Source organism: Epinephelus moara, chromosome 7, assembly GCF_006386435.1.
Source record: "Epinephelus moara isolate mb chromosome 7, YSFRI_EMoa_1.0, whole genome shotgun sequence".
In the NCBI taxonomy this organism is placed as follows: Eukaryota; Metazoa; Chordata; class Actinopteri; order Perciformes; family Serranidae; genus Epinephelus; species Epinephelus moara.
Window position 1 is genome coordinate 41,083,849 of NC_065512.1, and position 27,563 is coordinate 41,111,411.

General features: G+C 40.9%; 1 protein-coding gene across 1 annotated transcript in view; it reads right to left on the reverse strand.

Annotated features, from left to right (window-relative positions):
- slc37a1 (solute carrier family 37 member 1) overlaps window positions 1-27,563 on the reverse strand; it is a 67,654-nt gene that overhangs the window by 7,336 nt on the left and 32,755 nt on the right. Inside the window, exons 9-17 of the mRNA XM_050048340.1 lie at window positions 19,137-19,259; window positions 14,414-14,504; window positions 11,951-12,013; window positions 11,622-11,707; window positions 11,115-11,163; window positions 8,520-8,593; window positions 8,332-8,410; window positions 908-1,005; window positions 624-688 (exon numbers count right to left, since the gene is read on the reverse strand). Coding sequence (XP_049904297.1) covers window positions 624-688; window positions 908-1,005; window positions 8,332-8,410; window positions 8,520-8,593; window positions 11,115-11,163; window positions 11,622-11,707; window positions 11,951-12,013; window positions 14,414-14,504; window positions 19,137-19,259 — 728 coding nt within the window. The remainder of the gene's footprint in view (window positions 1-623; window positions 689-907; window positions 1,006-8,331; window positions 8,411-8,519; window positions 8,594-11,114; window positions 11,164-11,621; window positions 11,708-11,950; window positions 12,014-14,413; window positions 14,505-19,136; window positions 19,260-27,563) is intronic.

A 27,563-nucleotide genomic window follows, 5' to 3' on the forward strand; every position in this document is an offset into this window, starting at 1 on the left:
CACACAGGGCCATGTAGCTTTGGATTTTTTTCTTCCTCATTAATAAAACCCTTCATTTAAAAATTGCATTTTGTTTACTTGTGTTATCTTTGACTAATGTTTAAATTTGTTTGATGATCTGAAACATTTAAGTGTGGAAAACATGCAAAAAAGTAAGAAATCAGGAAGGGGGCAAACACTTTTTCACACCACTGTATATATAACGGCGACTTTAATGATGACAAATGTCTGAGAGAAAATACTTTTTTACATTGCTTACATTAACTACCAAATTCCTGCAAATCCTACTTGTCACTCTTGTGTCTTGCAGGGATGCTACTATTACTATTACTATTACTATTAGTACTAATAGCTGGAAAAAATTTAATTTACAGGATAAACGCTGTAAGCACATACCGTAATATATTCTGTGAAAATAAACATTTAGCTAATACTAGTTTTCAATGTACTGTAGTGGAGAAAACTTTTTTGAAACCACAGCCCAACATTCAAATATAAAATCGAAATTATCCACAATGTGGATCTGTGAGATATAGAGTGTAAAGGACTAGAAGGAAAGCAAGAACATCCAACAGAAACAGCACGCTGAGTCAAATGAAGAGCAGGAGAAAAGCAGGACTCACTCTACAGTGGAGATGGGACGGGATTTAGTTGACGTCAGCTCCTTTGTCACAAGCCGTAGCAGAAGCTGCGCACACACACACACACACACACACACACACACACACACACACACACACGCACACACACACGCACACATTGTGGCATCACTATGAGTGGGACAGTAGTTTGATTTAAGAGTGTTGTTTGGTGCAACAGCTTAATGACAGCTTCATGACAAGCATTTAGAACTACTACTATTATTATTAATGATAATTCCTGTTGTTTATGTTTTTTAAGCACTCACCAACAGAGCAAGGAAGTCAGCAGTCATCAGCATGTAGAAGACCTGATCCCAGCCGCCTGCAGACAACAGCCCAGCCAGCAGGGGGCCCAGTGCTGCACCTGGCAGCATTAACACAAGCAGCATGACAACACTTGAATGACCAATCTGTAAGGATCTGGGACAGGTTGAACTACAAGTGAATCTTACATTTAATGGTTAATTATACATTTAATTGATAAATAACAGACATGATCACTACTAAACATATAATTAAGAGATGACGGTGGTGATATTTTATGTCTAATTTCCCAATTCCTTTGTGCCATAGAGCTCCATTGTTGTCCAAAAACTCGTAAAAACACAAAAGTGAGCCAGGTTGTTGCACTGGGTGTTGGAATGGGCGATATCTCCCTAAAAAATATCACGATATTTCAGGGTATTTTTGCAATAACAATATTCTTGACAAATTAGTAAAAATATATATATATTTTTTTTTTATTACTAATTTAAGAAAATAGAATTGCAACAAAATACGTTATACAGTTTTATATGCCAGTCAAACAGTTTGCCTTCAAATATTCAGTAAAAACTGAACTAAAATGATCTCTTATTTCTTTAGTTTGTAAACATCAACAGTAACTCAAGAGTGTGATTGAGATTCTGTATACAATATTAATAGTACAACAAATACAAAAAAAAATACAAATACAAAAAATGTACCCTGGAATCTTTGTATATAAAGCAACAGGTGATTTCCTATTGCGTTTTTTTCAACCTGGACCTTTATGCTCTGCCATTTCTCCTCTAATTGTCACGCTGTAACATGTAACAGGCTGTTCTGATATGATAACTATTGCACATTCACATATATGTAGTTTTTTGTCGAGCTACGAGTGGCACATAAGTTTACATTACCAAAAGTTTATGACAAAATCACTCGAGACACTGACTGCTGTGAGACGCTGTGCTGCTGCTGGAGCAGCCGCTGAATGAGTTCCCTCTAAGCGGTAAGTAGCTTAAGAAAGTCTGAGAAGTCCAGGGCTGTTCATAAAACCTTCAGGACGCCATCGTTTGTTTCACACTACTGAAGCTGCTTCTTTGTTTGGAACCACCGCAAAGTTGGTAATAATTATAATAATACTTAACAGCCATGCTTGTCGTTGCCGTGGGTAACAGTATGACAGTATGACGTCAATATGCCAACAAGTCGAAATATCAGAGTATCACGAAATTAATTTTTCATATGATATTAAAAATCATACCAGTATTATTGTAAAAAAGATGATATGGCACACCCCTACCTGGGTGACATGTTCCTTCATTACCATAGACACACACACACAGTAGTTTATTTTGACTCAATCCCATAAACACTTAGCCTGGCGTTGCCAGACCCAATTCGCAAAACGCGAATGGGTTTGGACACAGAGTGTACATTTCCTCTATTTCAGAGGGGCGGTATCAACGGCTGTCACTCAAAGTGCCCCTTCACGCAACTGGAAAGACAGAAAACCAATCAGAGTAAACGAAACGTGTGACGTGGGCTAGCACAACGCCACTGTAAACAGACCAGCAAGCTGCAGCGGAGATAAGCTGTGATGATGTCTGGGAAAGAGTGTTGCTGTCTTTGCAGATTTCCTCCTCACTGTGGACTCCGAGTTGCATGGCTGTGATTCCCACCTTGGTTGCTTCCCTGACCTGCTCCTCCATGAGAGCAACTAGCGGAGAAACAACAATAGCCACTGGGTTTTCACTGAGTCCCATCTTTTTCCCGATCAACGGAGCCAGTTGGTAAATTAAACGTTTACCAAACCCCGTAGGAAGGACGGCAAACACATCCTTTTTTTCAATAAAAGCTTTCAGTGCAGCCGTTTGCTCTGCTTTTAAAGAAAATGTACATTCCAGTTCATTCGACACATTTACCTTTGCAGTTTCAAAATCAGTAGCCATGTTGGTTGTTTACGAAATGCATTCACTCCGCTCCTTATCCCTCCTATTCTGATGACGTGCCCACCCCAAAGTAATAAACAGTTGTGATTGGCCTGGTAAGCTTTAACCGATGCCAGAATGCGCCTAAATGATTACATGGCCAGACTGATCTGCAGAGCGAAATAGAATATGAGCTCGCGAGATTAGGATGGTTTCACCAGGCTAATGTACACTGTCCTGCAGCCCCAAATACTAACTAGTAGGGCTATAGTCAACCAAAGAAAATCTTGGTCGACTAAAATCGCACATAATCTTAAACTAATCGATTAGTCATGGAAATTTTTTTTTTTTTAATCTGCACATTATTTTTACTTCTGCGGTGGTGTGTCTGTCACTCTGCAGTTACACCTCCAAAGCACTAGTCAGGGGTGGAGGACTGTGTTAAGTGCTGTAAAGTTTAGTTCAAATCAAACTTCATTTATATAGTTGATTCAAAACACACATTAAATATGGCTTAATAGTAGGGATGCACCGTTTCGTTTCTGCTGCTGGTTGAAATCTGTACTCACACAGCCTGCTGAATGATTTATTTTGCCTGCACAAAACTATTTTTAGTCGCAAATGCGAGTGCGGCGACGGACGGATTAAAATATCGCCACACTGCCGACATTTTACTCCGTCCGTCACCGCACTCTGTTTGATTGCATTATCAAAACCAGCCGCTATTATTCGGCCTTGCTTTTCACTTATTCCACCGAATACCGAATGTGTGTTTTTTTGCAATATTCGGCCGAATATATTCGGTTACCGAATATTCGGTGCATCCCTACTTAATAGGGATTACGAGTACGCAAATTGGCTTCACTATAAATCGCGGCATTGACAGACAAACACTTGTCTTTATCTGGACACATTTCCCCCACCAATACAACATGCTAATGTTAGGACACATTTCCCCCACCAATACAACATGCTAATGTTATTAGCACAAGTCTATGGCGTTTTACACTGTATAAACTAGCCTAGCGTCTAGCGATCTTTTCCTGTTCTCATATAAAACCAGGGACAACAGCAACCTCTAACAAAGGTAACAGCACATAATTTGGCTCCATTACAACTCACAACATTCACGGACAAAACAACTGTCTTATACTAAACACGTTTTCCAAGCAAATATAACATGCTAACGTTATTAGCGCCAGCCTATGGCATTTTACATTGTATACATTAGCCTAGCGACGAGCGGAGATTTCCTCTGCTCATATGAAGCCAGGATAAATCCCTGAAGGATAAATCACACACGACTTAAAACGCTATTTTAGTGGAGGCTTTACTGTCTTCACAATTTATTGTTTCTTATCTGTGAAATACAAGTAAATACAAGCTTCGTTTCCACTGAGGGAAATGGTTTCAGCTTACAGAAACAGAAGGAGGTCTGCGTCACTGCGATGCTGAGCGTGAGGGTGGGCGAGTTCAACTTTCTGTCAACAATGGGGGTGTTTTGAAAACAACCCCATTTTCACAGGTAACTTTGCCTGTCCCCCCCTCCGCAGGAAATAATGGATTAATCCTGGAAAGCTATTGATGTAGCACTTTTCTCCTTATTAAAGTAACACAACGATTATTCGACTAATGAGAATTTGGTCAGATAAGAGCATAGTGACCAAATAATCGACTAGTCGACCAGGAGTCTACAGCCCTACTAACTAGAGCACCAAATGTGGATTAATCCACTGCTAAAAGTAGCTCTGAATAAATGCACTGTTTTCTTCTGTTTAAGTAACATTTGATGAAAACGACAGTGACGAGCTTTTTGAGGAAATTACTAAGCCTTTTAACAACTTAATATTATATGTTTTTTTGTTTTGTTTTCTTAAAAGATGTACGTCTCTAGTGGAACCAGTCGACTTGGGCTGAGTGCTACAGACAAGATAGAGAATTTAAAAAGTATGAAGAGAAGGACTAACAAAGTGTTGGTTTGTTTCTTTTTATGTATTTTGCTGACAGCTAGAAACATTTTGGATAACACCAGCCTTACACATCCAGTAGTTTTAATATTGTCCTTTGGTAAATTTGCATGATAGAAGGTCATATTGTGTTTCTATGGTTTTGCTCTTGAAGCTTACTTGCCAGCCTTTCTAGTAAAGGGCCATCCCTCACTATCTGTTTTATGGCGGTATGATTTCGTCTTCTGCTTGGAGGGTAAGAAGCTCCTGGACCTCATTTTCTCCCCAATTTGCAGTCATTCGTGCATGTAGTTTAAGGAAATCAAACAACTGAAAAGATACTGCAGGAGTGCTGAGAGGAGATGGAGAAAATCAAAACTAACAGTCCACTTCAAAATATTACATCAACATCTCAAAACCTACAATAACGCAGTCAAACAGGCAAGAATTTCCCACTGCAAAAAACTAATCTGACAATAAAAACAATCCCAAATTCCTCTTCTTCACAATTGATATTTTAACAAAGTAATTTTAACAGATCGCCTAAGACAACAACCAATGCCCTTTGTGAGGACTTTGCAGACCACTTCAGAAGTAAAATCAATGACATCAGATCCAGTCTTTTATCTCAACAGATTGGTCGAGTTTTCTCCCAAGTAAAGCCCAAAACCTGGCTTTTAGACCCAATTCCCACACCGTTTTTTAAAACATTTTATGGATTCTTTGAGGAACAGCTACTGTACATGGTGAATTGCTCTCTTCAGACGGGTGTCTTCCTGACCTCCTTGAAAATGGCAGTGGTGAAGCCCCTTCTGAAGAAGAGCAATTTAGACCCCAACATTTTTGTGTACGACATCTATTGCACGTCTGTCCGTCCTGGAAGAAGGATCCCTCCTCAGTTGCTCTTCCTGACGTCCTGGAAGAAGGATCCCTCCTCAGTTGCTCTTCCTGAGATTTCTACCGTTTTTCCCCCCGTTAAAGGGTTTTTTTGGGGAGTTTTTCCTTATCCACTGTGAGGGTCCTAAGGACAGAGGGATGTCGTATGCTGTAAAGCCCTGTGAGGCAAATTGTGATTTGTGATATTGGGCTTTATAAATAAAATTGATTGATTGATTGATTTTTAATAATTATCGGCCTGTATCCAACTTACCATTTTTGAGCAAAAATTTAGAAAAACTGGTTTTTACCCAAGTAAATGATTTTTTAAATACAAATAACACTTTAGAGAAGTATCAGTTTGGTTTTAGGATGAACCATAGTACTGAGACAGCCCTTTTAAAGATTTGAAACGACATCAGGTGCAATTCAGATAACGATAAACTCACAGTATTGGTTTTACTGGATCTAACCGCCGCCTTCGATACAGTAGACCATCACATTTTATGAAATAGACTGAGGCACCTGGTCGGCCTCTCTGGTACTGTTTTTAACTGGTTCGTCTCTTACCTTACTGATTGACACTTCTTTGTAAGTATGGATACTTGTTCCTCAGGAAGTTCCCCAGGGGTCAATTTTAGGTCCAACTCTTTTTAATCTCTACATGCTTGCCCTGGGGGACGTCATCAGGAGGCACAGCATCAGCTTTCAAAGTTATGCTGATGATAAGCAACTGTACATCGCCGTGTCTCCTGATGACGCAGGGCCAACTGATGCCCTTTTTAACTGCATTTCAGACATAAAGTCATGGATGGCAGTGAATTTCCTGCAGCTCAACCAGGACAAAACAGAGGTTTTAGTCATTGGTCCTGAAGGCCAGAGAGAGACAAACTTCTACCAAAACTACAAGATTTTACACCAACACAATCTCTAAAAAATCTGGGTGTGATTTTTGACTCTGAGCTCTGTTTTATTCCACATATTAAAAACATAACAAAGGTAGGTTTCTACCACCTTAAGAATATAGCCAGAGTCCGCCCGTTTCTCTCTCAGGCCATCATGGAGGTGCTGATGCATGCTTTTATCTCCTGCAGGTTAGATTATTGTATTGCCCTGCTCTCTGGTCTTCCCAAAAAGAGCATCTCAAATCTACAATTATTACAGAATTCAGCTGCACGAGTGCTGACGAGGACCAGAGGGCGGGAGCACATTACACCAGTTTTAAAATCACTGCATTGGCTTCCCGTGCGCTTCAGAATCGATTTTAAGGTTCTTTTATTAGTTTTTAGATGTCTTAACAGTCTTGGGCCTTCTTATTTATCTGACCTGCTTTTACCATATCAACCCTCGCGGACCCTGAGGTCCTCCGGCACAGGCCTTTTAACCATACCACAAGTTAGGACTAAAACACACGGGGAGGCGGCATTTAGTTATTATGGCCCCCGATTGTGGAACAGCCCGCCGGAGAACCTCAGGGCTGCAGAGACTGTTGATGTTTTTAAAAAGAGGCTCAAGACTCATCTTTTTAATCAGGCTTTTAACTGATCTCTTTATTGATCTATTTTAAATTCCTTTTATCAGGCTTTTAACCGATTTATCTATTTGTTTTTGTTGTTTTTTTTAAATGCTCTTACACTTCCTCTTTTTACGTTCTTATCTCATTTAATCTTTATCTTTTGTTATTTTAGTTATAGGTTTTAGTTTTGATGCATTTTATGTCTCTTTTAGATCATTCCTACCTAGCTATTAACTTAATTTTATGAGCTAAATAGCTTTTTGTTTATTTGGTTCATTTTATACCTTTTGTCCTATCCTACTGTTTTAGTCCCTCAGTTTTTAGCCCCAGTGTTTCCTCATGGGGGCCTACCACACTGAGAGTTGTTCCTGGTCTACTGATGGGGGTGCTGTCCCGTGGACAGCTCTGACCTGGGTGGCTGAAGGGCACTGCACCTCGGTGTGGAGCCACCTGTCTGCCCGGGTTGGGGTGGTCTCTGCGGCGGCACTCCCTGTGGCCGTGGACCGTGGGCCCTCTCAGTGTGGACGGCCCCCAGATGTGGCTTTTTCCTTGACTCAGGTCTCGGTGCTCAGCCATGTCTCTTTAGTGATAGCTAGTGTGTGTGGGTGTGAGCTTGTGTGTGTATGTGTATATTTATGTATCTCTATGTGGGGTGGGAGGGGTTGGTTTTCTGTTTTCTTTGTTCTTTTCTGTTTTGGTTCTTTGTTGTTTTTAACCTCTGTGAGGCACTTTGTGTTACTGTTGTATGAAAAGTGCCATATAAATAAAGTTGATTTGATTTGATTTAGATGTTAGCTGCTAGCTTCTTCCTCTGCTAAGTTAAGTTGCCTAATATCTGCTGCTTGCAACTTTTAATCCCCCGGTGGTGGGTCAGCAACATAATAAGTAATGAAAATGTCACACTCGCCCCACCTATAGTCGCATCCTGACAGCTGTTCCTTTTACACAGACCTCGTTTCAGGGCTGTTACTACCGCCATTGCTGGCTCAGAGGTGAGAAACCTCTGTCCCCTCATTCCACAACTGTACCTTAACACAGAACAGCAAGGTGGCATAAAGGCACCATTTTCCAGTCTTGAACAGGCAATGTAAAAGGGGCCTAAAAGTGTGCTTGCTGACTTCGTTATTGTGTGTGTTTCAGTAAAGGAAATGAAATGTCTGTCAATCAGTGACACTGACCTACAGATCCTGTGCCATCGATGATGGCAGTGACAGTAGACAATGCTCTGGCATTGCCTTTCAGGCTTTTGTGGGTCCCCTAGGGTCAAACGTCAAAACAGAGAGGTATGAGTGAGGGGGCACGTGCATATTGAGTTAACAATGAGGTACGAATTTAGTAGTCTGGAATTAGAGTTAAACACGCTTACCAAATCAGCAGACACTGCGGTTGTGATGAGGGCGTATGGTCCATTGACTAGGCCTCCACACACTAACAGCATGCCTGGGAAACACAGACTGATTAGTTTTACCTTGGTTTTCAGTTATGGATTTCCTACAGCCACCTGTGCTCTAATGTAACTGAGTTGTGCACCTCAAGCTGAAAATATGCAGATTTTTGATAAAGTTAATACTACTTTGGTCTGGAACAACGTGGTGTAGACATGGAGCAGACATGCTTCCCCAGATGTCAGTGTGCGTTCTGATAATTATACTGCTGCTCATCCTCAGCTGTATCATACTGTATCACTGACATTTACTGATCCCCTCCAGCACATTGTGAGGACAATGAGCCCCTGCTGTGACCATCATGAGCTCACTGTGTACAGCACATAATGAGCCGCTGAAGATCATTAACGCTTAACCAATAAGTCTTTATGAGCTACCCTGATAAATTAGGCCAGATCATGTGACCTCGTTTATCTGGATGTAGATAACAGCTGCATACACAGAGGGACATTTTGCTCAAGTGTTGGTATGCACGATATTTATCAGGCTGATAAATTATCAGCCAATAATAGGAAATTTATATCATTATTTATAATTCCAAAAATGAAATTATAGGTGATAAATAATGCTGATAATACAATGCCACATTGCTTTCATTGACTTTCCAAGGGCAGCATCAACACACCCTGACACAGTAGATGGCAGTACACATAGAGAAAGAATAACAACAAGTGCAGCATGCTGACTAGAGAACCAAACATGTTGCCAGTGTGGATGGCTTGCACAGCTTCAGAGGAAGACAACATGATAGTGCCGACGATCTGACCTCCACCACATGAGAAAACCAGGAATCCTAGTTCATCCTTGCAGCCAATTTTTCTCAGTGCAACTTGCGGTGCAGCAAAAAAATTCCCTGCAGCCCAAAAAGCATTTTCCCCATAGGCCACCATTGTAAAATACACTTATGTAAAACTGTTGACAGGACACCTCAAACTGCAATGTGTCAATTATGACTCTTTTATTCTGAATTTTTTGATCCACGGTGGTTTTATATTTGTAAAACCTTTCTCAAGCTGAGAAAAGAGTTTTAAAAATCCATGACTCCATCACAATGTAAAGTCTATCCACCGAATAGGAACTTGCAGGCTGGGCACATATTCAGTGGGCCACATTGAGCAGAAGTAAACCTAGAAGCCTGAAAATGTTTTTTGGTGTATGCACCAGGCAAGCAACTCCATTGGAATGAACAGGTCTATCTTGGGGTCCAGTATCTAGGTATTATTAAAATCTATGAGTCAGACATGCCGCAGGACTGTCTTCAGAGCTGCTGTCTTTCCTGCAAATGGTCAGTGTCCGCCCGGTTAGCATGAGTTCACACAGCAGCAACAGCTCAAATCCAACAACGCGCCTTTTAACGGTCCCAACAAACTCACAGCAAAAAGGCTCAATAACCCACTGACATGTCTGTTTTGACACACTATGTATGATTGCACTCAATTGTAAGTTTTAGGCAAAATGCTCTAAAAAAAAAACAAAGTTTGTTTGGGGAACTTTTTTGAATATACTTTACTAGAAAAAATAGATCACTTTTGGGTGAAATATTGTCAAAATTAGAGTGTGAATTGTTGAGTTTTGGCCGGAAACATGTTTTGTAAGGTCAGAGTGACCTTGACATTTGACCACCAAATTCTAATCAGTTCTTTGTTGAGTCCAAGTGAACAGTTGTGCCAAAGTTGAAAAAAATCCCTAAAGGCATTCCTGAGAAATCACGTTCATGAGAATGGGACGTATATATGAACAGACAAAGCCGAAAACATAATGCCTCTGGCCTCAACTATCACCGGTGCCAAGGCATAAAAATGTAAAATAATTGGTTATCTTATCAATATTGACCATTAGAAGCAGGTAAAATCGGTATCGGCTGTAAAATATCCATAACGTGCACCCCTAGTGTTTTGTGTTGATGCAATATAACTCTAAGACAGTGTTAAAGAGACCTCAGTCAAGAGAAATAGAAACATTTTAGAACAAGAATCAATAGACTGCCTAGATACAGAACATGTTTACATCCGTGGGTTAAACACACATTTCAAACTATTTTTTTTAAAGACATTTTTTGGGGGAATTTTGCCTTTAATGGACAGAACAGGTAAGTGTGAGAGGGGGAGAGAGAGAGGGGGGATGACATGCAGCAAAGGGCCACAGGCTGGATTCGAACCCGGGCCGCTGCAGCAACAGTCTTGTACATGGGACACCTGCTTTACCCACTAAGCCACCAATGCCCTACATTTCAAACTATATTGGTTAGGCATTAACTAGGCCTGTTACTAAAAAAAAAACCTTTAAATGTTTGTTTACACTCATTATGTCACTAACTGTTTTCTTTAACTGATGAATCGTGGCTTATAAAATGTCAAAAACAACAAATGGCCGACACAAAAAACAAAAGTGGTTTTTTCAGATATTTCATTTTGTCTGATCAATGGACCCAAAAACCCAAAGCTATTCATTATATTCAGAAAACCTCACTTTTCACATCCGAGAACCAGAAAAATGTTATGAGAATTGGTTCTTACCAATGGTTGGCCCCAGCCCAAACTCACTGATCATGGAGAAGCCATACAGCTGCAGCACAAAGAGAAAGCATAAACACACATTCATCATTCACATGTCTAAAGACATTAGCAGCAGCCTGTTACATTCAGCTGAAGTGCAAAGAGCATATCTGGATTTTGTTTTTTTAATTATCAGAAACTTGAAAATATGCCTGGTCTTCTTTGTGTACATCATAAACAACAGATGCTGTGTAACCTGGCAGTGTTCTAGTTCAAACAAAGACACACATTTGGCTTGCTTACAAGTGGCACACAGCAGGGGGAGCTGATGCAAAAAGAGGCACAAACACTTTCAGCAGGCTCCTGATCTATTTATCAATCATTTCTGTTCCCGGCTGGTGTCTATCATGCTACTTGCCACAGAATAGTGAAATAGACCTAATGAAGAACTGCTAGAAGTCACTGAGCCAGATGTCTTGACTCTGACTTTGGACTGTGGATGAACGTAACAGTGCAGTGGAAACTTACTGTGGGAGCAGCCAGCAGCAGCATGACTGCACAGGTGGTGGCTCTCTTCCCCAGTTTATCAGATATCACTCCTGCCAAGATCCCACCTGTGGGTTCATACATGTGCCATGCAGTCACGCACAAAAAAAGAGAGCCAATGAGTCAGGATAATGTCTTTCATACTAACCATAATGCACAGAACTAAATTCTAAGTAAGTGACAGTGAGTGAAGTAAGTGAGTGTGGGAAGAAAAATCACATGCCCGCCCGCCTGCGCCCACACACACACACACACACACACACACACACACACACACAGGATACAAGAAAAATGTAAACAAAAGCACCTACCCACTATTCCTCCCACATCAAACAGGGTGGAGAGATCTCCAGCCTTCTTGGCATCTAGATGAGCTGTGACAAACACAGACACACACACACACACACACACACACACACACACAAAGAAACACAAAGAAACACAATTAATTTACTGTTTGTGACACAGTCTTCTGTCTGACACATGAGCGGTGGTAGTAAAATGTGAGGGTTGGTCTGCCTTCACACTGTACGGCACAATAACAATGTGACATTACTCAGGCAGCCACAGAGAGCTGACAGGCTGAGGTACTGCGTCATCTTGGTGATCATATTACAGATAATGTTGCAATACTGTATAAACATGCTAAGTGAAAAGCCTGCTTAACTCTGTCTCCACATTAGTTCAAGTCTTGATGATGGGTATTTCAGGGGGACCTATTATGCTTTTCCGTATTTTGTGTCCTATTTTGTGTTGTGAAGGATGTTCAAAATCAACATAGCCAAAGTTTCGAATAATGAGGTAAAAACCTCTGGTTTCCTTCCGTTTTGAACACTCCCTTTCCAATCGACTTAAGTATGATGTCATAATGTGCCGGATCTACTGCAGTCACGCTGCTTCAAGTGTTTACATTATGTAGCCTACACTGCTGCATGTAGCTACATGCTAACGTCAGGGAAACATGTAATCTTGGTTGCCGATGTTGCAAATTTACTCCCAATTTTAGATCAGATTCCTGCTGGAACATGTCCTGGAGTAAAAGCCAAAATATAGCGCCCTTTCTTTTTATTAAATGAAGATTTGTTTCGAACCTAGAACTGGATTTGAATGACAGTCCTATAACAATGCCCCTAGCACAAAGCCAGCTCTACAAAGAAACTGATTTCCACTTTGGTGTGGAGGAACCTGACTGGCTGACTGTTCAAATCTATGGAACTTTCTTTGTCTTATGGAGGGGATCTCCGAGTTTCCAAAGATACCTAAAAACAGTGCATTCAGAAAATATTCAGACCCCACTCACTTTTGTCACTTTTATGTTGCAGCCTGATGCTTCAATCATTTAAATTCATTTTTTCCCACATTAATCTACACTTAGTACCCCATAATGACAAAGTGAAAATAGAATTTTAGAATTTTTTGCAAATTTATTAAAAAGGAAAAACTGAAATATCACATTGGCATAAGTATTCAGACCCTCTGCAACAACAAATTCCGCTCAGGTGCCTCTCAATGCTGCACTGAACGTTCCCAAGAGCATAGTGGTCTCCACAATTCTTAAATGGAAGAAGTTACAGAAGAACAACCATCACTGCAGCCCTCCACCAATCTGGGCTTCATGGCAGAGTGGCTAGACGGAAGCTTTTCCTCAGTGCAAAACACATGAAAGCCCGCTTGGAGTTTGCAAAGAAGCACCTGAAGGACTCTCAGACTGTGAGAAACAAAATTGTCTGGTCTGATGAAACCAAAATTGAACTGTTTGGCCTCAATTCTAAACGTTATGTCCGGAGGAAACCAGGCACAGCTCATCGTCTGCCCAATACCATCCCAACAGTGAAACATGGTGGTGGCAGCATCATGCTGTGGGGGTGTTTTTCAGCAGCAGGAACTGAGAGACTGGTCAGGATTGAGGGAAAACGGAGCAAAGTACAGAGAGATCCTCAATGAAAATCTGTTCCACAGTGCTCAGGACCTCAGACTCTGCTGAAGATTCACCTTCAAACAAGACAATTACCTTACATAACACAGGAGTGGCTTTGAGACAACTCTGTGAATGTTCTGGAGTGGCTCAGCCAAAGCCCTGACTTGAACTCTATTGAACATCTCTGGAGAGACCTGAAAATGGCTGTCCACCAACGGTCCCCATCCAACCTGATTGGGCTTGAAAGGATTTCCAAAGAAGAATGGCCGAAAATCCCCCAATCCAGATGTGCAAAGCTTGTTGCGTCATACCCAAAAAGGTTAGAGGCTGTAATTGCTGCAAAAGGTGCTTCAACTAAGTACTGAGTAAAGGGTCTGAATACTTATGCCAATGTGACATTTCAGTTTTTCCTTTTTAATAAATTTGCAAACATTTCTAAAATTCTATTTTCACTTTGTCATTATGGGGTACTGAGTGTAGATTAATGTGGAAAAAGATGAATTTAAGTGATTGTAGCATCAGGCTGCAACATAACAAAAGAGAAACAAGTGAGGGAGGTCTGAATACTTTCTGAATGCACTGTAGGTCACTTTGAATTTTGGGGCACGATGCATGTGTGATCTGGAAAATTAAAGTTTATGTAGCTCTAAAAACAGGACACCTTGGGTTTAAATATGTCCTTGATGTTCAATGCCACAAGCAGATACAGTATAGTATGCTATTGTTTAGTCTTGAACATCAAGGATTCTATGGAATAATCATATGTTGACATTATTCTAGTTCATTAGTTAGAATTCTGTGGAGAATCAGACTAACCTGAAGGACATTACTGGTTGTAGCTGTGTTTGGTCCTCACCTGCTTTGGTGATGTAGAGTGGCAGCCAGAAGAGGAAGGTATAGCTGACCAGCTTGGCAAACAGCAGACACAAAGAGAACTCGACCACTCCCTGCACACACAAACAGCATGCATTAATATGAGGTTGTTGGTAGAGTAGATGTTCTTTGACTAAGTGATACCTATCTCACTCAACCTCTGATCTTATGGACCCTAACTGATACAGAGGCACACACATCTGTCAGAATATGTTACCACAACATATTTTAGAGACCACTAACATTTGGAACAGCAGAGAATCTTTTCATAGACTCGAGGGTTTAACCAGAGTGGGTCTGAAACCCATTTTACATGAACCTGATTGGCATCGATCAGCAGACAAAGAAGCTGGTAGAGACAAAAAACAGAGCTAAAATAGAGTGAAAAATGGACTTACATTCATCAGGCGGCCAGAAACTCGACATAACTTAGCAGGTGATATGTTAATGATGTGTTCACCGCTGCTCCCAAAAATCAGTTGTTGCAGGATTTAAGTAACAGCACATCTGTGATGTCCAGAGACTAGATCTCATTAACTGACTTTGTGATGCTCAGTAAGATCAGCGGGGGAAACAGAAGAAGCTCTGCCTTGCAATACTCAGGATGGCCGTAAAGTGCATTAGCTTGGACCTCAGCAAAACAATTCCATGATGGGAAGTAGGAAAGCTGAGGTCTCATTTATAACTGTCGCGTACGCACAAATTGTCGCCTAAAAGAGGTGTATGCCACTTCTTATGCAAAAGTTGGAATTTATAAAAACAAACCAGTAACAGTAACTCCGACCCATGTGTATGAATATATTGGAGACAGGAACGCAGAAGTTGAACTGAAGGAAGCAGTGTTACCTTGCTTGTGCTAGTGAACCATAGCTATTCCATAAGCACCTTTCAGTTAATAATGATAATAATAATAATGCATTTTATTTATAGGCGCCTTTCAAGACACTCAAGGTCACTTTACAAGACACAGTAAACAAAACAAGCAGCAATGTATCCAGAGATCAAACAATTCAGTAATATACAATAAAAGTTAATAAAATGACTAGACAAAATCATAATTACAAACACTAGGTAGTGTATAAAATAATAAAAGCATCATCAGTATGTGTGTCTCTATTAAATCAGACTGAGTATGCCAGCTTGAAAAGGTGTGTTCAGAAGGGATTTGAAAGTGGAAAGGGAGTCAATATTGCGAATGTCGTGAGGGAGAGTGTTCCAGAGGTGGGGATCAGAGCAGCTGAAGGCTCTAGAACCCATGGTAGACAGGCTGGCAGATGGTGATATGAGTTGGAGTGCAGAAGAGGATCTTAAGAGTACGGGAGGGTGTGTAGATATGGAGGAATTCTGACAGGTACGAAGGGGCTTGATTGTGAAGGGCCTTGAAGGTGAGAAGCAGAATCTTGAAATCAATGCAATATTTAACAGGAAGCCAGTGAAGTTGCTGGAGAACAGGAGTGATATGATCCATGGAGGGGGTTCTGGTTATGATACGGGCAGCTGAATTCTGGACCAACTGAAGTTTATGAAGACACTTGAGAGGAAGACCAAAAGGACAGAATTGCAGTAATCAATACGGGATGTAACCAAAGAATGAATGAGGATGGCTGCGCTGTGAGGTGTAAGTGATGGGCGAAGACGGTTAATGTTTCGTAGGTGACAGTATGCAGACCGTGTCACATTATTGATGTGGCCCTCAAAGGACAATGTACTGTCGAGGATGACACCCAGACTCTTAACCTGAGGGGATGGATGGACTTTGGAGTTGTGAAAGTTATAAAAGACATACGCCAACTAAAATCTTAAATCAACTCCCGCTTAGGATTTCATTAGCACTGTCTTACCATCACATTCTTCACCCTCAGACCACAGACCAGAGGGCCGGACTGTTTGACAATGACACATGTGCTCAGCTGCTGAAATGCTAGATGATGGCAGGATGTGGCAGGTGGCAGGATTCAAGAAAGTCTGGCTCTTTTTTTTATTTATTTATTTTTATTTTTTTACCTCAACCATGTTTACTTATTAAACTATCATCATCAGTAGTAGAGATACAAGATGACATCAAATAGCACTACAGACCTGGGGGCCTCATTACAGAAACTTTCTAAATTTGAAATCCTATCCAATGTCATTTTAGGATGACATTTAGGATTTTTGTTATTACAGAAAAATGTTTCCTGCAACATTTGGAAAAATAATCCAATCTTATCTTAGGCCATTATAGAACCATCCTATCTTGGGGATTTCACAAGTTTGGAGTCCTTAAGGTGGCATAGACCTTGTCCTAAATTTAAAGTATCTGCCAAGATTGGCCACAGCACTGTTGTTAGGTCTGCATGGAAATGAAGATGGGAAACAATGGACACCAAAATACACTGATTAAAATGCATTTGAAACCATATGATGATGCTTTAAAAAAAAAAAAAAAAAACTAGGGGTGCCCACTAGGCAGAGCCTGGTAGAGCAGGCACCCCATGTACAAAGGCTGTGTCCCTGCCACATTGACTGACGGTTCAATTCAAACCAGCGGCCCTTTGCTGCATGTCATTCCCTCTCTCTCCTTCCCCTTTCACGCTATAACTCTCCTGTCAAATAAATAGGGCAAAAAGCCCACGCCCCCCAAAAATTTAATTAGAATTAATCATTCATTTAAATAATTGAGAAGAAAACTTAACAAAAAGGTGGGGTTACCTCTCCTTCACCAATATAAGTTCCTTCAACTCCTTATAGCTAAACTTTTAAGGCGCATCTTTTTTGTCAATGATAGCTAGCTAGCTATCCAGGTATGATAGGAGAAGTGCCAATTGAAGAATCAAATTTACAGTTATAGTTAGGATTTCTTAAGATAAGACAGGAGGTGTGAGATTGGACAAGACACAGCCATGGGTTTAGTAATTGCTTCTGTAATAGGGAGATGGGATTTTTCCTATTTTTGAAACTTAAATTAAGATGAGCAGTTAGGATATTTTTCTGTAATTAGGCCCCAAAGCATCAATAGTTTCCGTTAATATCTATCTATTACTGTGCATATATCACCAAGTGCAATTTCAGTTTTTGTGTGTAAAATGGCTACAGGGTACACTGCTGTGCTGTCACTGGAGACACTTCTGTGGCTGCTACACACACACTGCTTTCTCCAGTTATTAGCAAAGTCTGGAAGTAAAGCCAGTGTCAGCTCTTACACAATCATTACATTCCCTATCCTTATATGATTCCTAATCATAATGCAGGCCAAGTTCACCACAACGAAGTTACATAAATAAATAGTGTTCACCTATTAAACGTATATCTTAAAATGATATCCCAGGGTCGGGGATACAATGAATAAACAAATGAACAGATTTTTTATTATTGTGTCATGTAAACAGTTATGCCCAGCCTGCATGGGCTTACAAGACACCATAAAATCAAAATAATAAAGGACCTGAGCCCAATGTGCATATTTTCAGACAACATTAAAAGGAAGGAAAATGGAGCAAAGCAACAAAAGCTCTGTACATAATCAGAACATTACTGTGCAAGACCAAGTTCATGGATCACTCAGTGAGGCATTTACTGGCTGGCACTGAAAAAAAATAAAATAATAATTTAACAAACTTTCTTGCCTTCTTTTCCAGGCTTTTGCCACAAAATTGGCAAAGTTAAACACATAAAAATTGAACATCTGAGCACCAGGAGAGTCAGGGATTAGACGAGCCATTTCATGTCATAGTTTGCGCAGTATAAAAGGAAATGGGACTCACGAACTTCTGCTTTATATGCACATATATGTCCTTAATTTTGGAATTGTCAGAATATTCTGGAACCATTTCTCTTCAGATTTCAGTAACAGCTTCTTCTTAATAGAATTAACATTGCAGCACAAGTCATTTCTGTAAATACACACCATGTCCACCTTCTTAAAAAATTGAACAAAGCTCTTTTGCCCATGGATAACGGTGGGATTTACTCCACATAAACACCTTCCTATTTATTCTGCCCTCTGCTATTTTAATTAGACAGTTCCACAGTGAGGTCATTTCACATTTTCATTGCACCAGTCCTGGTACACAGCCCATGTTTACCTGAATTGCTCAAACAGAAACAAATCTATGGACCCCCGGAAAACATTGTACAGCTCTATTCTGTATCGTGTCAGCAGTTAGCATATCCCTGCAACATAGTTCAATATAGGGGAGATATATGCATCATAAAGTTAAATATACTGTATGTAACCAAGACTTCTACATATTTTCAGTTTGTTGATAATTATTTCTACATACAATACAAGACAATACAACTGATTGTTGCGACCATTTTGCAAGGTGTGAGGACATCAGTCTGAATGCTGTAAACAGAAACGCTCTAGTGTCTTTCAGTTGTTGCCATTTATCACAGTAAAGGACCATTGTTTAGCAGGCTCATCATCAGCGTTAATGAGGTGCTTTGCACTGACCATTTACAGTTGAGGGCAAGATATGAGGCTGATTCATGGATGGACAATTCCAAGTTGATTTAGGATTTATAAAAGGAAATTGTGCACTTGCAGGGATAATCACGGTTTTAAAGTATATAAAAAATTTATAAATCAGAATATTTCTTGCACATGCAATTTTTGGCCTCTGTGCACACATATATTTTTCTCTACTCTACACACTGTTTATAAATGAGGTCCCAGATGTTTTTAATGATGGATTTGTGTGTGTCTGTGTGTGCATGTCACTGACTGGTATGCGTAGAGCTCCCATGAAGCTGATGGCGGACGGCTCTGATTCTCTCTTTACCACCACGACCGGCTGTGTGGGGACACACACACTGTCCCGGGGCAACAGCAGCTCTGTGTCGTAGCTCTGACAGAGAGATGGAGGGAGGGAGAAGCAAGGCGATGATCAGAGGCTGCAGGTGTAACTGTACTACAATCCCGTTCACCTACTAACTGAACAGTAAATAGAAGTTCACAGCACCTTTGGGTGAGGTTTTGTATGTTTTAGGTGGTTTTTAACCCAAATCAATTGAGTTGATGGAGAAACTTAAAGAGGCAACAAATAGCATTTTTTCCTAAATATATCATTATGAAAATAATGTGGGCTGCACAGGGTAGTGGCCACAGTAAAATCAGACTATCAGCATTTACATAGGTTACTTAGTGGCTTTGCAATCTTTGCAATAAGCTTCTGCCGTCGGGGGCGAAATTTCGCGGAAAAAATCTGCTTTACGGCAGGAAACGAGTCATGTATTGCGAAACTGGTCGGTCAGCCAATCAGGGACTGGAGCTGGTCCTTATGAGGAGTTGGGCATGAGATAGTTGAGTCACAAGCACAATGGCAGACGGACAAAGTTTGGAAACAAGTGAAAAACGGCCTAGCAAAAGAAAACGAGCTCCTCTGTCTGAGGAGGCAAAGGAGAGTGATAAAAGAAGAGGAAAAACAAGAGTAAACCTCAGTCAGGCGATGTCCAGCTAGCTTTCTTTCTAATGGATCAGTAAGTAACACGGCTAAATGTTAGCTAGACAAGAGAGGACTGTACTGTACTGGCTGCTAGTTAATTCCTAGCTGGCCAGCATCGCAAATCGCTGCAACCAGGGACCGGGGTAGCGAGTGTTGGTCGGCTGACATCCTTGTTGCCATTCTACGGCAGCCCTCGGACGGGAGTTATTTTTCAACAGTCACCGGCTCACTATACATTATCCCTTACGTGTCTACTGTTGTTTGTACTGATACTGTACATCTTGGTATAATTTACTGTGAATTGTTTGTACTGGTATTGTGCATTCTGTTATAATTATTTGCATTACTATTTGTTTTTTCTTCAGATAAATCTGATAATTGTTGCTCGGTCTCTTTACTCATTTATTTAGTATAGTGTCCACCTTCTCATTCTACATATAGATAGAGGTATACTGGTGGCTTTACAGCCTACATTTTGATTATCTCTGATCCCCACGGTCAATTTGGTCGTTGCGACACTGCGAGCAACACCGCTGACACTAGGTGGCGCCAAGCTAAAAAAAACGAATCCTATCTGTTGCCTCTTTAAGGATAATTGGAATGGTGACCTCTGACACATTGTGTGACAATAAATGAAAGAGCAGAACAGAGGTTGACTTTGCCAAACTGATTTGAAGTGTAATAAAAGATTCTCTTATCTAACTGAGTAACCAATTACTGACAATTGTGGTCAGCAATTTACATACACTTGTAAAGAACATGCTTATCGTGGTAGTCTTGTGTTTTCAATAGCTTCTAAAACTTTCTATTTTTACATACTATGTCACAAGAAAACGTTCAATAAATTGGTTCATTAATGAATTCATGATGGATTTTTGGGTCAAAAATATACATACATCAATACCTATATTTAAGTAACTGTCCCTTGGCCATTTTCCTCTCAATCTGGCACTTTTTGTAGCCATCTTTAAGTTCCCAACAAGCTGCTGGTTAAATCTTTGATCACTTCTCTGCAAAGAATCAGTGAAGTTCAAGTAATTCACAGTCTTTCTTTTCAGTACAGGCCACGTGTTCTCAATGGGGTTTAAGTCAGGACTTTGTTACTACTTTTGATGAATGTTTTTGATCATTGTCATGCTGAAATACCCAACTGTGTCTCCTTCTGGCTGATGATTTGAGGTTTTCCTGAGGAATTTTGAAGTAATCCTTCATTATTCCATTCCGTTCCACTGGCAGCAAAACAGGCCCAGAGCATAATACTACCACCACCATGCTTAATTGTAGGTATGGTGTTCTAGAGATAAAGGCCTGACCCTCTCTCCTATAAACATATTTATGGTCATTGTGGCCAAAAAGCTCATTTTTTGTTTCATCTGACTACAGAACTTTATATTTTTATTTTATTTTCATAAATAATAAAGACAAGCCAATGACAATAGTAAACACAGAATCAACATAACAAGAACAATAAACACAAAATCAACATAACAATAACAATAATCCACAACAACACTGGACAGCAACAAAAAACAACAGTCACAACATAAATTACAACTCTAACAATGGGAGGGGAGGTGGGGGGGGCACAGTGTGTAAGCAAAAGACGATTGCATTGGCGGAGACATACAAGATAGGGTGGCATTTTATGTACAGCAAATTAATTATACAGGAAAAAAATATCTGTGAGTTTGTACACTGAGAAAGGATCTTAAAGTGTCCCAGAGCTCACTTGTGTCCTTATGTAAGTCCCTTAGGATGGAGGTGGCTTTCTCCATACTTAATAAATAAAGAAATTCCCCCAGCCATCTATCTCTGGAGAAGCAGGAGGGTTTCCTCACCTTCCAATTCATTAAAATCATACATTTTGTTGATAGGCATGCAAGGGCGATTAATCTTTGATGCTTATTACTTTGAATATTTTCAACAGGGGCGCCCAACAGGCATGTTGTAGGAGAAAGCTGGAGATCCATATTGAGAATCCCTGACAGCATATATGCCACCTCATTCCATAGGGACTCAATGGCTGGGCAGTGCCATAGCATATGGAAAAGCGTTCCCACTTTCCCACAACCATGCCAGCATTGATCTGAGAGGCTTTGGTCCATCTTTTTTAGTCTCGCAGGAGTGAAATATGCCCTGTGCATTATCTTCATCTGTATCACTCTATATCTTACACAATTACTCATATTAATCGATTTCCTCCATAAACTATCCTATTCGGATAATGATAAATTAATTCCAAGATCTTGCTGCCATCGCAGTTGAGTTGAACATTGCAATTAGGGGATGAAATACATAAAAGTCTATAAAGTTTGGAGACTACGCCTCTCCCATGGGCAATATCCTCCAGCTTCTCGTCCGTTTCCATATGGCTACCAATGGCACTGCCCGACATTGACAGTTTGTTTAAATTGACTTTAAGTTGTGCATATGTTAGAAATGAATTGCTGCTCAGTCCAAAATTAGTTTTGAGTGCAGAAAATGGAAGTATTGAACCATCCCTCAGCACTTGGCTGAGCCGAAGTACATTCAGGCTCTGCCATATTTTATCGGATAATGGATTCCCACCTATTGTTAATAGTGGATTGTTCCATAAGGGACACGATGGGAGGGAGATTCCGCTGGTGCCCAAGCTACTATGCATTTTTTTTTTTCAATGTCACATGAAAACTTGATGATTGGGTTATCTAATTTGGACGGCAGTTTAGGACAGTACCATAAAGAGGATAAAGAAATGGACCTGTTACATTCCCTGATTAATTCTCTCTCCAGCCAGTCCCAGGTGCCCTTTGTCGTGATATTACTGTAGCCCCAAGAGAGTGGAAATCTCGCATTGTATGAGAGGTAGTACAGAGATATATCTGGGACACCCAGACCACCTTGAGATCTTAGTTTGGAGAGCTTTTTGCGGTTCATTTTTGGTTTCTTGTCTTTCCATAAAAAGCTGGTGAATAGAGCCTCAATCTCCTTAAACCAGCCTTGTGGAAATTGCACTGGGAGGGCAGAAATAATGTACGACAGTCTGGGTAGTATATTTGTCTTTATGACCTCTGCTCTACCCCATAGTGACAGTGGGAGAGCCGTCCATCTTTTAATGTCTTCTCGAATTGTTCTTACTAGGGGGGGGGCCGTTAAGCTCAAAAATTTTGGAGATCGGTGATCTAATGGTTATTCCTAAATACCTCATTCCTTCAGGTTTCCATACAAAGGGGGTATTGCTCAGGTCCACTGAAAATGTTTTAGAGTTCAAAGGTATTGCTTCGCTCTTACTCCAGTTGATTTGGTATCCTGAGAACTTGCCGAAGGATTTGATTAATTCCAAAACTTCTGATATTGAATGAACTGGGTTTGATAGGGTTAATAAAATGTCGTCTGCATACATGTTTAACTTAAAGTCGTGGCCACCTATTCTTATGTCAGTTATGTCAGTATTCTCACGGATGGCGCATGCTAGTGGCTCCAGAGCTAAAACAAAAATAAGTGGGCTCAGGGGGCAGCCCTGTCTTGTGCCGCGATAGAGATGAAAAGGCGTTGAGATCTGACCATTAACTTTAACTGCGGCAACAGGACTATTATACAGGGCCTTTAACCACTGGGTAGCAAATGGTCCCAAACCATATTTTGACACTATCTGGAACAAATAAGACCACTCTAGTCTATCGAAAGCTTTCTCCGCGTCCAGTGATATCGCTACCGCTGGACACTGGAGGGAGCAAGCTTTAAACAAGACTTGAAGCAGTCTTCTCATATTGTTGGCTGGGAGTCTGCCTGGTATAAATCCTACCTGGTCAATGTGTACCAAGGAGGTGATAACTTTCTCTAGTCGAAGGGCCAGAACTTTTGCGAACACCTTATAGTCGTTATTTAGTAGACTTAAAGGCTGAAAATTTCCCATGTCTAAATGGTCTTTTCCTGATTTGGGAAGGAGTGAAATTGTGGCTGAGCGCATCGTCACTGGCATTGACTGGTGTTCAATAATGTTATTGTGCAATTGGGTTAGGACTGGAGACAAGATGCTCTGAAATTGTTTGTAGAATTCTATAGTGTAGCTGTCTCCCCCTGGAGATTTGCCGTTTGCGAGCTTTTTGATTGCAGTGAGGATTTCTGTACCCCGGACCGGTGCCTCCAATTCATCTCTATCCAGTGTACTCAATTTAGGAAGGGGGATATCCTCAAGAAAATCCACTATCTTGTGCTCCTGTTGTTGACATTCGGCCTGGTAAAGTTTGGAGTAAAACTCTTTAAAAGCAGAGCTTATTAAAGCTTGTTCTGCAGTAATATTCCCATTGCTGTCCCTTATTGCTGGTATTGAGTGTTTGTTCTCCTGCTGCTTAAGCTGACAGGCGAGCATTTTACCCGCTTTATCACCAATCTCAAAATGTCTCCTACGCAGACGATACAGGGCAAAGGTAAAAGGCTTCCTTCTTGCGTGGCAGCCTCTCAGCCCATGGTGATGCAAAACATGCTTGACTGAGAACAATGACACCCGTGTTCCAGCAGTTTATAATTCATTGCAGACCTGCTTTTTGGTGGTTCTTGGTTGTCTCTTGACCACCCTGACCAATTTTCTCTCAGCTGAAGGTGATAGCTTGTGTTTTCTTCCTGATGGTGGCAATGACACAACTGTGCCATGCACTTTACACATACAAACAATTGTTTGCACAGTTGATCTTGGGACCTATAGCTGCTTTGAAATGGATCCAAGTGACTTTCCTGACTTGTCTTAATCAATGATGTACTTTTTCAGAAACACGCTGAGCTCCTTTGACTTTTCCATTGTAGTGTTTGTGGCTGAAACTGAGTGTATCAAACAAGCCCTATTCAATTCAGAGATGTCACCAGCTGTATCAATCATAATCATTCACAGGAAGTTAGGAAGTCATGTCACAAAGCAAATTTCAATTTCAATTCAATTTTATTTATAAAGCCCAATATCACAAATCACAATTTGCCTCACAGGGCTTTACAGCATACGACATCCCTCTGTCCTTATGACCCTCGCAGCGGATAAGGAAAAACTCCCAAAAAAAAAACCTTTAACGGGGAAAAAAAACGGTAGAAACCTCAGGAAGAGCAACTGAGGAGGGATCCCTCTTCCAGGACGGACAGACGTGCAATAGATGTCGTACAGAACAGATCAAATTTGTTTGACACAACTTTCTACATCACCAAAATTGATAATTCAGATTGCTGTATGTGTATCTTTGACCCAGCAGATTTGGTCACATTTCCAGGAGAACCATAATAATTTCACTAAAGAACCAAATTTGATTAACTTTTTTTTGGACAAAATAGTACATCTTCCAGTCATAAAATCACAGATAATGACTTGTAGAAGTTATTAGAAACTCATGACAGCCATAGCAAACATGTAAACTTTTGACCCCAACTGTAAATACTGAATACAAGCATTAATCTAGACTTTTGTGTGACGGATGGGCAGTGTTTACCATATAGACCAGTGCTTTCAAGGTCCAGTGTGTAGGATTTATGGGCATATATTAGCAGAACCTTAATATAATATTTATAACAATGTTTTCATGAGGGTATAATCACCTTAAACTATAAATTGTTGTGTTTTTGTCTGTATCTACAAACGGAGTCTGGATTACAATGACATGTTTAAATGCAATTTACTACAGTGCTGGGAGGAAGAAAAAAAAATTCATACTCTATTGCTGTCAATGATTTTAAGAGTTCTTCTGGTTATTTCTTGTTTTCATGTATGATAAGATAACTGTTAATGTAATAAGGTAGCTCTTTGACTGAATCCAAAATGTCACATTTATTGATCATGTTTTCAATAGATTGCAAACTGCAATCAGATAGTTAAACTTTAATTCGTCTAATCTCTGAGGCTGGTTTGGCCACTTGTCTGTGGGACTTAGATTAATATGCTCAAAAACAATAACAGATGCAATTTCAAAGGAGCTCTATACGCCACAGAGAGCACTAATATAGAAGTAAATAACTATTTAGCATGTAAAGCAGGCCCCCAGGCAAAGTACTAGGCTTTAAAGCCAATTTTTGCAATGGATAAAACTGAGAGTTATAACTTACGGGTAAATCACGTGATGCCATTGGCAAATTAATTAATTTTATCCTCATTCAAGTCAGTGGAAGCATAACGACCACCCTCAGTTTGCCCCCAGGTTAACACTGTTAGCTCTGTTGCTGTTAGCACTGTTTGCACTGTTATCCACATTGAGAGCTGTGTGCAGCCAGCCCTGGCCCAGACTCTGAATCATAGATATGCTTTAAATGTCGCATAGGGCTCCTTAACTGACAATAAAAATGTCTCTGGGTAAAACTACATTTTTCCAATCAGTTTCTTGCTTTAAGTACTGGGCTCAAACGTGAACACCATTTACTGGTTTAGTTATTTCACTTGACAGATTTTTTCCTAATCATGTTTTTCTCTGTGCTCTTCTGCCTGGTGCCTGGTCCTCATTGCAAGATGGCGCCAGGGTGCTCGGCTGGCCGTCTGTCGCTCTGCTTTGTGTTTGCTGTATGTTTAGTGATTTACCTGTTCTGTCAAGAGGTGTCGTCTCTCCTCACCTATGATCGGCAGATTCTACTTGAGATTAGAGGCTTCTCCGATCAGCTCAAATATGATCCATTGGTGAACTTTTCTCCACGCCTCGAAGAAATCCCTGCGTTCCTGAGGCGTCCTCCACTCCACCCTGCCCGTCAGAGACGCCGGAGAAGACGGGGTAAATGAGGAGGCCTCCGGGTCAGGCTGGAGGCTCACCTAAGGTCTGTTCGTGTGTCGGATTATGGCATTAATCGGTATTTTCTAGATGTTTCCCCTGCCCTGCAATCGTGGAGGATTAGAGCCCGATGGATCCGGCCGGCGCTCTCTGACGCTAGCGGCTCTGACAGCGTCAGCTGTTTGGCGGACCCCGATCAGCTGTTGTTGCCTCCTACCAGCTGGCGTGCTCGGACCGGGAGACGCGGCGTGGACCGTCGGAACCTCCGCACACTGAAGCGTGCTTCACCTTCGGACACGTTTAATCTCCAGTTGGCTTTATTGAATGTGAGATCTGTCACCAATAAGACCTTTTTACTGAATGACTTTTTTGCCTCACGCAAACTGGATTTTATGTTTTTAACTGAAACCTGGCTCCATGAAGGTGATCTTGCTCCTTTTTCGGAGCTCCTTCCCCCTGGATGTAGTTTCCTCAGCTCCCCTCGCACCATCGGCAAAGGTGGAGGACTGGCATCCATATTCAAATCCACCTTTCACGTCCAGCACTCTCCAGCTGTCAATGGCTCCAGCTTTGAGCTCCAACTCTTTGAGGTAAAAATCCCCATGACTGTTCTCTGTGCTGTGGTCTATCGCCCACCGAAATTTAACAAAGACTTTATACGGGACTTTGCAAACTTTGTGTCGGGTATTATTCTTGAGTATGACCACGTTTTAATTGTCGGCGATTTTAATGTGCATGTCTGCTGTGAGACCAGACCGCTGGTCAGAGACTTTTTGAATCTAATTGACTCTCTTAATCTCATGCAGTCTGTTTCGGAGCCGACACACGATAAAGGCCATATTCTGGATCTTGTACTGTCATATGGACTGAATGTACATATAACTGAAATCTGCCACACACTCTTATCCGACCATCTACCTGTTCTATTTTCCATCTCACTACCTACACCCTCCAACACGGACCGTTCGCCATCTCCGTGTTCTTAATTCTTCGACTC